Source organism: Platalea leucorodia, assembly GCF_965183815.1.
Source record: "Platalea leucorodia genome assembly, chromosome: 6".
Classification (NCBI taxonomy): domain Eukaryota; kingdom Metazoa; phylum Chordata; class Aves; order Pelecaniformes; family Threskiornithidae; genus Platalea; species Platalea leucorodia.
In genome coordinates, this window is record NC_138828.1 from 66,056,426 (window position 1) to 66,070,815 (window position 14,390).

Genomic DNA, 14,390 nt, shown 5'->3' on the forward strand with positions numbered 1-14,390 from the left:
TATAGAGAATCAAGGCTTCCTCAACTTATTTCTCTTTAGCATACATAATTAATGTTGATATTCAATACAAAAGTATTTTTAAATAAATAATATGGGCTGTAACTCTTCATGGTCTTGGCCTCACACTAAGCATGTGCTACTGGATATCAGAAATAAATATCCCTTATGGACACACTAACTGAGCACACACAGGTTTTTTCTACTCTTCTTAAAAGCATGCAACTCCAATCTAAATAGGGCACTGCGAAAAGTAAACTACCTGTCCCAGTTCTGTAATTCCGAATGTTCTGAAATGGCATATATTGCATGTAATTCTCCAAATGAATCCTTTCCTCTAGCCAAATAATTTCACACCATTCTCCTTTTAATCCTCTACTCTAGATTTTAACAGGATTTATTATTGAGACTACCTGTATAGCTAATTGCCAAGGTTTAGATGAAGAGATTTTTTTATATCTGTAGTTCTTCATCTAAGACCAGCACCATCCCACACAGCTTCTTCCAACTGTACCAACACTGAAGTTTAGCAAGTGACTGTTCTCTTTGCCAAACTTCAGATCTCATTTCTATTCTGTTCCAGAAGAACCAATTTATCATTCCAGAACCAGACTGCAAGAGTCTTGAGCACAATTTTGAAATGTAATCTGCCCATACTGTCCCTGTTTCAAACAGCAGAAGTTCTACCAGTCTTGAGTTTCTGGCTATTTCATGCGTCTTAATAACAATGGCATTCACCTTTGCAGATGTTTCAGTAAAAATCTGTAATGCTTCCTTGTAGTCAAATGATCTAGTTTTTCCAATGAAATCTCTCTCTCTTGCTCTTGCCACACCTTCTTAACAACCACTTCTGGCCCCTTCGCAGTCTTATGGATAAACTAGCAGTTCTTGCATTAGTTTAATACAAAACTAGTACTGGTAGGGTTCTGCCATTCCAACTTCTCTCTGCTGTGTCCACTTCCCATCTCAGAAACTTTTTTCAAGTGACTGTGTCACTTGCACTTGCAAACTAGAAGAGCACATAATTTCTAGTTGTTCCTTATGACCCTACTAGAGTATTCTGTCAAAGCAAGAAATAAGCTAGCTTGCTAAACTTCTAGTTCTAATTATTAACCGACTGAAAGAAGTATCAGGCAGTCTGCAACTAAGAAAAGGATGAAAATAAGTCAGGTACACTAGTTGCAATAATAAAGTTGCTAAACAATTAAACACAGTTCATTTTTTCTTATTTAATAAATAATATAAAAAAGTGAACCCTTTTTTTTTTTTACATTATTGGAAAAAACAGTTTCTTATCTAACTCCAGCAATAATACAAGCAATAATGAAACCGATTTAGATTTTTGGTTGGACATTCCATATCCCGTTTAAGTGGAGTCCAGTGTGCATAGCCTCACAACTACTGATGACTTTTCCACTCCTGGGGTTGGTCTTCTTTTGTGTTGTTCTGGTTCCATAGATGACCTCACTGTTCATTCGAAAAACCAAAAAACCAAAACCCCAAACATATTCCTTGGTTAACATTGAAAAAAATCCACAAAAACTTGGCAAGTTTCAACACCTGATCAAATCATAACCACTTTTATGGTATCATCATACAGATGTTCAATTACGTTTGTCACATCAACAGTAACATGGCATTTTATCTTTAGCCTTGTAGAAAAAAATGAAACCCGATAGTATATGCACATACACACACAGAGTACACTTGACAAAAACACTTTTACGTGGTTTACATTTCACTTTTATTTAATCCTCAGAACTGCCCATATTGCAGGGTTTTTCTTGATGAAATATGGAACTGAGCAATTAATTCTACAAAATTATGGTAAAAACTTGCTCATTTTTCTACCTTATTGCTAAGAAACTTTACAGGTGCACAGTTTGTAAAAATAACCCTTTTAAGACTGAATGTATACACATGCTACAGGATTTAAAAAAAATGACATTAGCATAGCACCTCCAGATGGGGCAAATGCAGTGCTGAACACAGACAGAATGTTTACAAAGTTAGAACTGCTCAGTTATTTTACAGCTTCTAAAGGGAAGAAATTGTTCAGTCCTAAAAGGGTTAAGTAGAAACCCTAATATACTTCTTTTTCTAACAAAGCTGCCACTCAATCCCACAGTACAGTGCTTGAAAACAAAGTCAAAAGTCTGGCACAGGAAAGTATACACATTTGTTCAGTACTCATAAACACAGCTGCTTTTGAAAGAAAGTAAATAATATGGTTAATAATTGAATAGCATCTTAGTTTCAAGATGGACACCTCTATGGAGTCATTTAATCGACAAGTGGGTAGCTTACTTCTAATAGATAATTTGTTTCACTTGGCATTAATATTCTGCATATGGGGAATTCACTGATTTATGTCTTGAGTCCATGTCTTTTCAGGTAACCACTCTGATCTTGTAAGTCTGTGCAATGAAAGGAAGTACAGAATACCATTATTAACACAGTTGTGGGATGCCCTCAGGGCAAATAATTAGGGAAAAACATCAGCAGCAGATTATTAAAGACTACGCTAGTGTTGAATTCTGAAATGCAGTTCCAAACAAAAGAAAACAAGAAAAGGCATAGCTAAATTTGAGCACTTAATTTGCTTTTTCTTCCTATAGTTGGAACTATAACAACATTCTGAACACAGACTCAATTTCTATTTATATAGAATTAACAGCAGACTTAACAGCTAGACTTGAACAGTTATAACAGTTTCATACTGAAACATTCTAAAAGTAGTTTTATCAAAATCTTGAGATATTGTTAATATAATGAAAATTGATTAACAGCTCACAAGGCCAATAAATGTAACAATATCACCCCACAAGAAAAAGTTCAGGAAGATAATATATCTGAACAACTGGACATCTTAACAACAGTAAGGACCTGGAAGACCATTTCGGTACTACAGAATAACTACTGGCAACAATGGAGCCACAAGCCCAAGGGAAAAATGGGGTTTAAAATGGTCTCGTAAGCAGAACTTAATAGTCTCTTTTTTTTTCATCCACTTGGCTGTAGTGTGCAGAACAGCAGAAATTAGGCTAAGTCATTAGGTTCTTTACAAGTCAAGGAATATTATATCTATTGGGCAAAATTATTGCAAGTAAAGAAAATGAATATAAAAAGTATTGCATTTATATGTAAAAACTTCAAAATAATGAGTATAAAAGCAGGTGTCAAGTTCTGAAAAGCTATTTTAAATAGTCTTTGAAGGTTAAAAGGCTTGTTATGGTTTGCCTACTGTGTGTATATCATGGTTTGTTCTTGAATACCCTCTAAATCTGAGATATATATATATATCTATATCTCGCTGATTTCAATTCTCAGTCTAATTAGTGATGAAAACTGTGGCTCTTGAATTAAGCCGTACTGTAAGATACTCATGTGCTTCGAACAAAAACACTGTGAAATGATTCCTGCCACAACACAATTAAAACGAAATTTTATAGCACATACAAAGGTAAACAGATTTGCAAGTAAATGCCAGTAAACAGTTTAAAACAGAGATAAGGCCACAATGAATTCTGCCCTTGGTCACTGAAACGGAGATGAGGTGAGGCAGTATTCACTAGTGCTAAGAACCAGCATTGTGACTATGTCATGGAAATAAGTTTTGTAATACAGAATAGGAAATATGAAGGCCTGTGGTAGAATACAAGCACATTTTAGAAGGACAGTGGCACTGATTTTACTATTAGCTAAATATGCTTTATAACCAATTTCTTCCTTTAACCACATTGTTTTCACACATACAACGGAGCACTAAAGCAAACAAGTAGAGTGGAGCATCAGAATACACAAATACGGTGCCGAGACAATGCTTTAAAATGGTGGCGAGTGTTGAAACTGGAATAAGTGGTCAGAAATAAAAACCCTATGAAAATGGTCAACGGATAAGCTTGTAAAGCAATGCACTGTAGAAAGCCACAGGTTCACATTTACACAGCAGTTGTGGCTCTTGCTTCAGGGTATAGAAAAGGCTGAACACACCATAAAATTTGTATTTTGGCTTTTAAAGAGGAAGATCACACTATCAGAACTTGCCCTACGAGTCTATGCCTAGTTCTGTGACTACAAATGAACTACTGGGGTATACTTTCAAATACAAACGAAGCAAGCAGGTCTACGAGGAAGGACAAAACATGGCAGAGTCAAAATGAAAAACAAATGCAACAACCAACAAAGTCAAAGTGCAAATGAGCCTTGAATTTATGATGGAGAGAAGACTTGAATGTTGCACAAGCTGTTGGCAGGGAAAGAGAAACCCACAGGAAATAAGGATGGGAGGAGTTGACATCTTCATAGTGCTTTTACGATTTTCTATTTGCCCATTTCTAAGTAATAAAATTTACTTCTAGTTATTATGGTATGATCACTTCACAATGAAAGCACGCTCTCAATACAAGTGTTACACCAAAGTCTGGCCTAATTTACTGAACAGTATGAAGAAAAACATGCTTGTTGTGATTCTCAGGTGATGAAGGGTACCACCTACCAATCCCATTTGTAGCACATACTTCTCATGGTATTTTAGTTACATGCCAACAAGACAGAAGACATGCTGCCAAATGAAGTTATTGGGAACATTCCACTTTCGAAATAAAACATTTAACTTACACTTAATACAAATTATGTACAAGATTAGAAAAACCTGAACAGATCCTGAAACATTTTCAGATGCAATATGACTGAGCAAGGAAGAGGGGGAGTAACCCAGTAACAACCCTTCAAAAACACCAACGTATGCCTGTGACATGAACAATCATTAATACGACTGCTTGAGATGCCACTTTAAAAAAAAACTCACGTAATGTTAGAACCTCATGAATTATCACTATAAATACATATTTAAAAAAGGAAAACAGAAATAACTATTAACAATGACTGAAAACAGAGCACTAAAGTTAACATACATTGCATGTATTGCAGGCAAGGCAGAGGCATTTTTTAAAGCTTTTGCACAGACTTCATATAATCTTAAAAAAAATACGCTGGCCTTTACAAGGTTCTACTTGCTGAAATAAAAACAATTTCAGTTCATAAAAAGTCACAAGACTTCAGTTTAAAAAAAGGAACAGTTCCAGCCACAGACCAAAAATATATATATTTTTTTAAAACTGGAAGAGTATGGTAATTCGATTATACAAGCATGGTCAGGCTTGGAACCTGAATATACTTCAGAGCAAAAGCTCAGAGGAAAAAAAAATATAAACTATTTGGTAACAAAAGTGTACTATATGTTGTGATACAAAAAAGGTATGGTGAAAATGTACCTTTTATACTAAAGCTTATACAAGTTCCTTGGTCCATAAAAACTATGTTGCGTTCATGTTTTCTAGTTTGCTCAACATGTATCCCAGCCACATTTTTTGTTTCTTGCCCATTAAAAAAAAACAGCTGAAAAATAGATTCTCAATAAAGTTCTTATGTTTCGGATGTATTTTTTTTTTTTTTTATTGTGGCTTCTATATTTAAGATCAGCACTTGCAGGTAACAAGGTTCAAATAATATCACCTAAAATGGAAAGGTGTTTTCCCATGAAACCACAAAAATTGTTCAGTTCTCTTGAATGTAGCACTTAAAAGTCAGTTAAAGTCCAGACAAACAACAGTAGTTAGGAAACTACAGTTGCTGTAGATGATGTGACATTGGTTGGATTTGTGCTGACGTTTGTGTAACTTCCCTCGCTGTTTGTATTTGTTTCACTGGAAGCCATGAGGCTTGAGTTGGCTCTGAGGATTGCTCCAGCAGCACTGCAGTGTGGTCGTGGCCCTGGTTCCGGTGTGTATGTAAAGGTAAGGCTGGTGGAGTAAATTATGCCATCGTTACGGACCAAAGTTACTGGAACCTGGACTGGCTGACGGACCCACCTCCAACCCTCTCGAAATGCAGAAATGTCTGGAACAACACATAGCATGCTCTCTGCGCATCTGAAAAAAAAGGAGAATCAACTGAGCATAATAAAACTGAAGCTTAAAGAATAGAATAGAACAGAACAGAATAGTTCAGTTGGAAGGGACCTACAACAATCATCTAGTCCAAATGCCTGACCAATTCAGGGCTGACCGAAAGTTAAAGCATATTATTAAGGCATTGTTCAAATGCCTCTTAAACACTGACAGGCCTGGGGCACTGACCACCTCTCTAGGAAGCCTGTTCCAGTGTTTGACTGCCCTCTCAGCAAAGAAATGTTTCCTAATGTCAAGTCTGAACCTCCCCTGATGCAGCTTTGAACAACTCCCACACATCTTGGCACACGATACCAGGGAGAAGAGCTCAGCACCTCCCTCTCCACTTCCCCTCCTCAGGAAGCTGTAGAGAGCAATGAGGTCACCCCTCAGCCTCCTTTTCTCCAAACCAGACAAACCCAAAGTCCTTAGCCACTCCTCATCGGACATGCCTTCCAGCCCTTCACCAGCTTTGCTGCCCTCCTCTGGACGCATTCAAGGACCTTCACATCCTTCTTATATTGTGGGGCCCAGAACTGCACACAGTACTCAAGGTCAGGCTGCACCAAGGCTAAATACAGGGGGCTAATCACCTCTTTTGACCAGCTGGATGTGGTTTGCCCTCTTGGCTACCAGGGCACTCTGCTGGCACATACTGAGCCTACTGTCAACCAGCACTCCCAGATCCCTCTCTGCAGGGCAGAGAGTATACACTCGAGTGTATACACACGAGTATACACTCTTCCAAGCATCCAGTAAAATGTAATCACCATAAAAGTAGTAGGAAATACTGTACCTGTACATGGTTTCAGCTTCCACATCCCCAAACCAGACACGTAAATTTGGAGTGAAGTTCTGTCCTGTAAGTTCCAACATTGCTACATCCCCACCACCATTCAACTGGAAAGGGAGTGAATAGAAGAAAGAAGAAAATCCACAAAAAAAAAAGTATTAATAAAAACAAACACCCCCTCTCAGAAAAAAAAAAAACCAACAACAAACCAGAAAAAAGTTCTTCACATGCATACAAGAACTGTAAACAGTGCTGTTTCTATCAGCTAGATAAAACTGGAAGAAACACACCTACACAACTGAACTGTAAAGAAGTAACACATCTAAAAGATACTGCCAATTAATTTGATATCCTGAAGCAACTTCTAAGTTTTGATAGTGGCCACTTAGAATAGAAGTGAACAAGGCTTTGAAAACAAAGAACAAAGAATCTTTCAGAGAAAGTGTTAGGAGAGCTTCAAGTTTTTTCCACAACTGAATGCTGATTTTCTTAATAAGGTTTCAGTCTGGCTCACTTTGATCTATAATTGGCTGTTCTAAGAGCCAAAATCAATTTCTAAATAATCAAACAGAAGTAGAAGTCCTTAGGATATCGCTACCATAGTATTTTAAGAAATAAAATTCTTCATGTATAAAAGAATATTAACATTTATGCCAAATATTAGGACATGGTTCAGTGGTGGACTTGGCAGTGCTAGGTTAACGATTGGACTTGATCTTAAAGGTCTTTTCTAACATAAACAATTCTATGGTTCTGTTATTCTTGTGATGGATAGGCTCATGTATTCTGAAATGTAGGTAAGAAAAATTATTGTAACATAAAGTAATTTTCTCATTTATAAAGCTAAGAAGAATGCTCTCCTACAGTATTCCACAAAGGTACCATGAAGGTTAAATCAGTATGACAAAAATAATCTCACATAAAAGATTTTATTTGAAAAAAAAAAAACAAACAAAAACAACTTACTTGAAGACTTTCTACAACAGGCACAGGTGTCACTGGAGCATGGACCGGTCCCATCCCCTCATAAAATGTGTATTCTGCTTTATCTGTGCTAATGATTGTCCAAGAAGCTCCGTCATTAATCATTTCTTTATTTGGTTCTTTTGGGCATGGAGTGGCCTTAGAAAGAAAGTTAAGTTTTAAATCTGACCTGTAGACTCATTTGCCAAGTCACAGAGCTAAAAACCAACTCAGACAGTAACAATGTCTATTATTTCAAAAACATGTTTCCTTATGTTTTTCCTCAAACAAAATGACCTAGAGAAAGTCACATACATTTCAGCAAAACTAGCAGAAAACTAAAACTTGTGAGAACACTGTAACTCTCACCTATGATACTGTCACCTCTCCAATCTTCTGTTTATTATTTTAGTTCAGCTTTCAAAGTTTTAACATTATTCAATAGCCATTAACCAAAAAACTACAGCAACTAGAAGTAGCTACTTTATCATAGATGTTGTTTTATTAATGCAAAATGACTAAAACAGCTACAGACTGAAGTGGAATACTTTTCATTAGTTACGATTTACATCTGGCCAAGATAGTATACATACATATATACATAGATAGAAAATACACTGTAGACTATTTTTTATGGCAACAAAAGCCTCTCTGAACAATTCCATCATCTAGCAACCAATAAGGAAATTGTGTATAGGTTAAACATAGGCACAGAAAAAAATGGGACTCAAAAATTCTAATACCTAAATTCTGTTTTCTTCTATTAAGCTTTAAGGATATCTAGGTATGTAACCATAACCTTCACTCTTCAAAACTGTTAGATAAACTTCAATTAGCACGAATTTACCAGTTCAGATGAAAGGAAGTTAAGATCAAAGCTGCATTCTCATGTAGACTCTTCATTCTGATATGATCACGTAAAAAAGCACTGACAACAGCTTGCAAGGGAAGTATGCAACAAGGATAGTAACTACAGATCTTTCCAAGCTCACGACCCAACTGATATTTTTATTAGAAACACATGGAGATTCTAAATTACTAGCCCATCTTCAAGAGAGGAACTGTTGTATACTAGTTCAGTGCATGACATTTTTCCTACAGGTTGACTACAATTCCTGTTGCCATGGACTGACATACTCCAACTCATGACAAATAAAAGCATGGATATAAAAAATGAATGACCCTGTACAAGACCCCTGACTGGCTTCTTCAGCTCTACTAAACGCCTGCCACAAAGTGGAAGGCAATTGCCACAGAATTTATTCTGAAAGTCCTGCTATGTCAAGAATCATTTCAGGAACACATTATTCCTTCTGTCACAGAAGGAATCCTTGAAAAATTACGATTCCTCTTCCAGAGAAGCATTCCTCCTTGTCACTTCCAAATACAGCAGTTTACCTCCAGGCACTTTTTTCCCCACCTCGTTCCTTTCCTTTTATAACTAAACTTTCTCAACAAGTGGCACTGGAATACTGAAATGCCTTAACACCATGCCTAGTACCTCATGTATTGACTGGCTTCACATGGAGACAGGATGGGAAACAAACAATTGCATAACTTTAACAGATAAAGGACAGAATTCCCCAAGAACTGGTAAACACAATAAGGGCACAGACAAAAGGAATCCAAGGAACACAATAGATCTGGATTTAAAAAAAAACAAACAACCAAACAACACTAACCCCTCGCCCTCCAAAAAACCTCAAGAAAGCTCTATATCAAAGGATATTAAAGACATGAAATTATAATGGATTAGAAAAAGTTGTGTGTGTTTTTTTTTTTTTTAAAAAGCTAATTAAAGGAAAGCAAAAAGCAAAAGGTAGAACTTAACAGTCATCCTCCTTTCAAAACGCACAAAAGCCAAGAGTGCAGTCCCCTCCCCGAGACTGGTGTTGCAATCAGTTTTATTCAACATCCTCACCAGTGTGCTGGTAAAGTCAAATCTTCAAACTTCCGCATGATCCTAAGTTTTTCAGGTAGTTAAATGGTGTTACAATTGCAAGGATTTTATGTCCAGAAAGACATCAAAATGAACATAGAGGGCAAAAAAGTGGTAATGAGCTTCAATTTAGATAAAAGCAAGGTTTCTAAAGATTCTGTAAATGATGCCCACAAAATACTGAACTTGGAACTGGTAGTTACAACTCAGGATCCTGGAGTCACCACTGACAGTCTTCTGAAATCACCAGCTCAATGTGCAGTGGCAGCCACAAGTGGCAACACAATATTGGACACCATCAGAAAAAAAAAATATTGAGAACAAGGTATCGGGTATTATTTTGCCAGTGTAAATCCTTTGTTCATCTAATCCTGGAATACTGTGTGCAGTTCTGGTCTCTCCATCTAAGAAAGCCATGGTGAAAATAGAGTAGGTACAGAAAGAGCAACTAAAATCACCAAGGAGCTGCTGACCTTATGAGAAGATATTGAAAAGACTGTGACTCTCCAATTTGGAAAGAAGAAATCAAGATGTTGTTGGGTAAGGTGAATGCAGAACTGTTGCTCACTAAATCCTGCAGAATTGGAACTACGAATCACTCAGAAACTATTAGATTGTCGGTCTCTTCTCCCTAGTAACAAGCAATAGGACAAGAGGAAACAGCCTCAAGCTGCACCAGGGAAAGTTTAGGTTGGATATTAGGAAAAACTTCTTCACTGACAGGGTAGTCAGGCATTGGAACAGGCTGCCCAGGGAAGTGGTTGAGTCTCCATCCCTGGAGGTATTTAAAAGACGGGTAGACGTGGTGCTTGAGGATGTGGTTTAGCGGTGGACTTGGCAGTCATAGGTTAACGGTTGGACTCGATGATCTTAAGGGTCTTTTCCAACCTAATGATTCTATGATCATTCAAAACAAATACAGCAGAAGCTTACTACACAGAGGACGGGAAACCACTTGAACTTTCTGCCACAGAATACTGCAGAAAAAGAGAGCATCAGCACATTCAAAAGGAATCAAACTGATCGACTACACATCTACAAAATGATACTAAAACAGAGTCACGGATACAGCCTTTAACAACCCTTACTACAAGAAGTGTGGATGCTGGCAGAGTACAACTGCGCTGGACTACATAAAGCAACCAGGTCTGCCTGCTTCCTGTAAGCACCACATCCTGTTGCTGCTGTTAGACATGGATATGGACGATGCTCTGATCCAGTAAGGCATTATTTATATTCTTTCTGTATTCTCCAGAATACATGGACATCTTTACAGAGAGATCTAGCTGGTACTTCAGCAACTGAATTTCAAGGTTTTTGTAGGTTCATGCTGACCTGCTGACTTTTTACAGCCTCTCTGCTTTAAGTCTCTAAGGTCTCTATATTAGGCTATTTCCATTCACCCAAAAGAGACTTGGTCCTGGTCTTCTGCTCCAAAGGAAAAAACAGATAAAATGGGACTCCTCTCCTGCCACTGGTAGAAAGAGTTTATCTTCCATAGTGACTTCACCTACCAAAGAATGATAACAGCCCGATGTGCATGTTAACGGATTTTATTCAACTAGTAGAAGCAGCAGGTACTTACTCCACTAAAAGAATTCAGAATAGTGGGTTGTCCTTTTATCTAAGCCCTACCCACTTGGAAAGTTCAGAGCTCTTTGCAGATTGGGCTCCATGAGTGCTGCAGAAATTGAAGAGTGGTAGGATGTCCTGGTAGTCCCACAGGCAATTCCAGGATGTTGAACTAAGGCAGCTGTCAGAGAAGCAAGAGTTGCTTCTTCATTTAGCCCTTCCTATGAAGTACTTTGAGAAAGATCAAATAGCAAGGCTGATCCTGAGTTATTGCAATTCAAGTTTCATAGCTTTCTCTTCTTCTTGATGAAGGTCCATTCTCCTTTACAAGAAAGTATCCTGATAGATATATCTCTGCAATGTGCTGTGCGTAGAACCAGTACATCTGGTGCCTTCTGAGCCACAAGTCATGAATGTATTTCCTGAAATATGAACAAAGCTTCTCATATTCTCTTCCCATTGCCCCAATTCAGGATATAAGTCAACTGAGCCTTTACCAATCCTTCTCGTCCCTTCCCTTAAATTAAGGGAAATCTTTAAAAAGTTAGCTTCCCCCTTTCCTACCTCTACCTTTCTTACCCAAGAAGCTACAGCTGTTCTCCTAAGGAAGTCCCAAATCTTTCCCGAGTGTGGCCATCTTCCTGGAGCACAGCATTATCTCTCAACACCCTTTGCTATTTGAGCTGTCCTGGATGTTTAAAGAAAATTGCAATACTTAAGTAGGCCTGACCTTGGTCACAGTCTACTCTCATGGGAATTGCCATGCTGAAAGACTGCTAAAGGCATGCTAACATACATGAGACTAAAACCACAGTTTGTTAGCATATTGTATAAGCTGTCAGAACAATTGTACACTGTGGTATTTTTTTTTACAGCTCTCCCTAGGGGTTCATTCCTGTTACAATAACTTGCTAGGGATATTTTTCTCCACCTGCTGGAGAAACAAATACTCGAAGACTGAGACAGCTACATTCTTTACAGACAAATCATATTTCTGTGGCTTTGCAAATTACTGTGGTCAACTGCCATAGCTGTCTATGTTTATGCTCTTAGCCAAGAGCATGACAGTGCAACTCTGCTAAGTTCACCATGAAATAAGACTATCATGAACTGTATTGTTTCCTATTTGCTGTAATCTAGAAATGGACACACAAATAATGCAACTCCACTGGCATATGTCAACACGTTAAGCCACAGTATCATGACTGCATGCACAAGTTCCATGTATGCTTCCATTTCTTCTGTTGGAGAAAATAGAATTCATTGTCTAGACAGATGTGGAAGAAGGTTATGAGGAAAGAAAAACGGATTTGGAAAGGGACAGATAAGGTTTGTTGCTTTCCATGCTCTGTCTTTTCAAAACAAAATATTAGACTCGCATTCAAAACCAACTGCAAAACTGGCATTCATATATATTTTGGGAATATTTGGGAAAAACTTTGCAACGACACTTCTCATCTATTCAAATAGTTTTAAACAACTCACTTGAAATTGGATTATTCTCTCCTGGGAAAGGCACAAATACATTCTCTCAGTGTCTTTAAGGTAAAATGCACATTTATGTAGCTGCGATACTGGATCATCTGCATCCAATAACGCTGTTTGTTTATCTACTTTTCGAATTATCTGTGAATGAAAATGGTACATATATGTTTAGAACAATTTTTGTACTTCATTACATTGGAGATTGCATATGTACTGTTAGTAAAGAAAGTGAAAGGTCTTTTTTTTTTTAATTTCCATGCCTCCTGTTTTAATAGCAACATTAGATTCCTAATTCTCAATGCTTTTGAAACAAGAACACAACATTGAAGTGACACTCAGTACTACAGCTTCAATGTGCTGCATGCAGATATAGTTTATCTTTTTTGCTATAAGAGCGGGGAAAAAACTTGAAGCTTCAATAAAATCTACTTTTGTTCCATTTCTTGGTACAAAGGAGCAGTAGGTCAAGTATTAGTAGACTTCTACAGAAGCTTCTACCATTGATAGCACCTTTTGGGACAACAGCACCAACAACATTCCGTGGCAGACTGGCTGCTGAATAAGAACAGTTGAAAATAAGGATTTACTTAAAAGGTATTGAGATGTCCTTAAGTACAGTTTTGCAAACACAACAATCACAGCTATCTTAACAATAGTTGGTCATTAACTATTACTTAAAGACAACTGCAAAGAAAAATTGTTCTCTACATCTGGTAGTTCAGTGAAAAAATATCTGCTGACTTAATTCAGAGCTGTTATGCTAATTTATTTTTAAAAATTAAAAAAGTTATTCCCTTACAGACAGTGGAAATCTGTAGCTTGGAATTTTAACTCAACTTCTAGAAAAAAGTTTAATACTTCATTTTATGCAACATCAGCAGAAGCAGCAGCCAGTGCTTGGAGATTTCTAAGCCGACAATCAAAGCCAACCATGTCCTCTGGGATTTCTAATGATAATAAATGGCATTATTAGCAATATAAGTTTCAAGGTTAACTTGTTTCTTCAAAGCACTTTGCATTAAGCTATAAAATGTCTGCGAGTTACCTTTTAATCACATCACCTTCAATCAATCTTGTAAGGCAGCACGACAAACGTTCCCAATAGCAAACAAAACAGGAACCTTTAGCCTAATTTGTTTTAATCTATTTCTACGTACAAATAAGGTTTCTGGAATCATAAACGATGGCATCTCCTTTCAGCAATAAGAAAACATTAACATGAAGCTCTCAAATAAAGTGAGATCATATTACTGAATTTCATGTGCACTGAACCAGATCAGTAGTAACCAGGTTTGTATTTTTCTGTCAAACAACGTGATTTAAAAAAAAAAAAAATAAAATAAAATAAAATAAAAATCTGTTTCAATGATCATTTTACACCATTTACTCTGAGCAGTCTATCTCCTTTTTTTTAGCTAAGTTTGATACTGGGAGAGAATTTCTTATTACAGTCCTAGTAAAATAAGCCTGGGAAGGGGAACAAAAGCCTTCCTGCAGGGAAGGCTGGTTTTACATTGGTGCATTCTAAACATCATTTCTAGTTAAAAGTGGAATTAGCAAAGCCTTGTATGAAATTCATAATGGGCTGACAAAGCACAATTTCACAGAAGACCTCATATGAAGCATTGTTTATTATCAGTCACAAAAAATTCCACTTAGGCTGGCATTAAGTGCACAAAACAGGAGGAAA

At 37.1% G+C, this 14,390-nt stretch overlaps 1 protein-coding gene across 5 annotated transcripts in view; it reads right to left on the reverse strand.

The window, feature by feature from the left end:
* Positions 1-4,185: 4,185 nt before the first annotated feature.
* Positions 4,186-14,390, reverse strand: part of RBPJ (recombination signal binding protein for immunoglobulin kappa J region) — a 152,538-nt gene continuing 142,333 nt past the window's right edge. For 4 of the 5 annotated variants that reach the window (XM_082316158.1, XM_082316162.1, XM_082316160.1 and 1 more), the window contains 4 exons: positions 12,701-12,841; positions 7,708-7,863; positions 6,745-6,848; positions 4,186-5,930 (listed from right to left, as the gene is read on the reverse strand). In XM_082316158.1, the coding sequence (XP_082172284.1) occupies positions 5,615-5,930; positions 6,745-6,848; positions 7,708-7,863; positions 12,701-12,841 (717 nt within the window). In that variant the 3' untranslated portion in view covers positions 4,186-5,614. The remainder of the gene's footprint in view (positions 5,931-6,744; positions 6,849-7,707; positions 7,864-12,700; positions 12,842-14,390) is intronic. The other variant, XM_082316161.1, reaches the window with a different exon arrangement.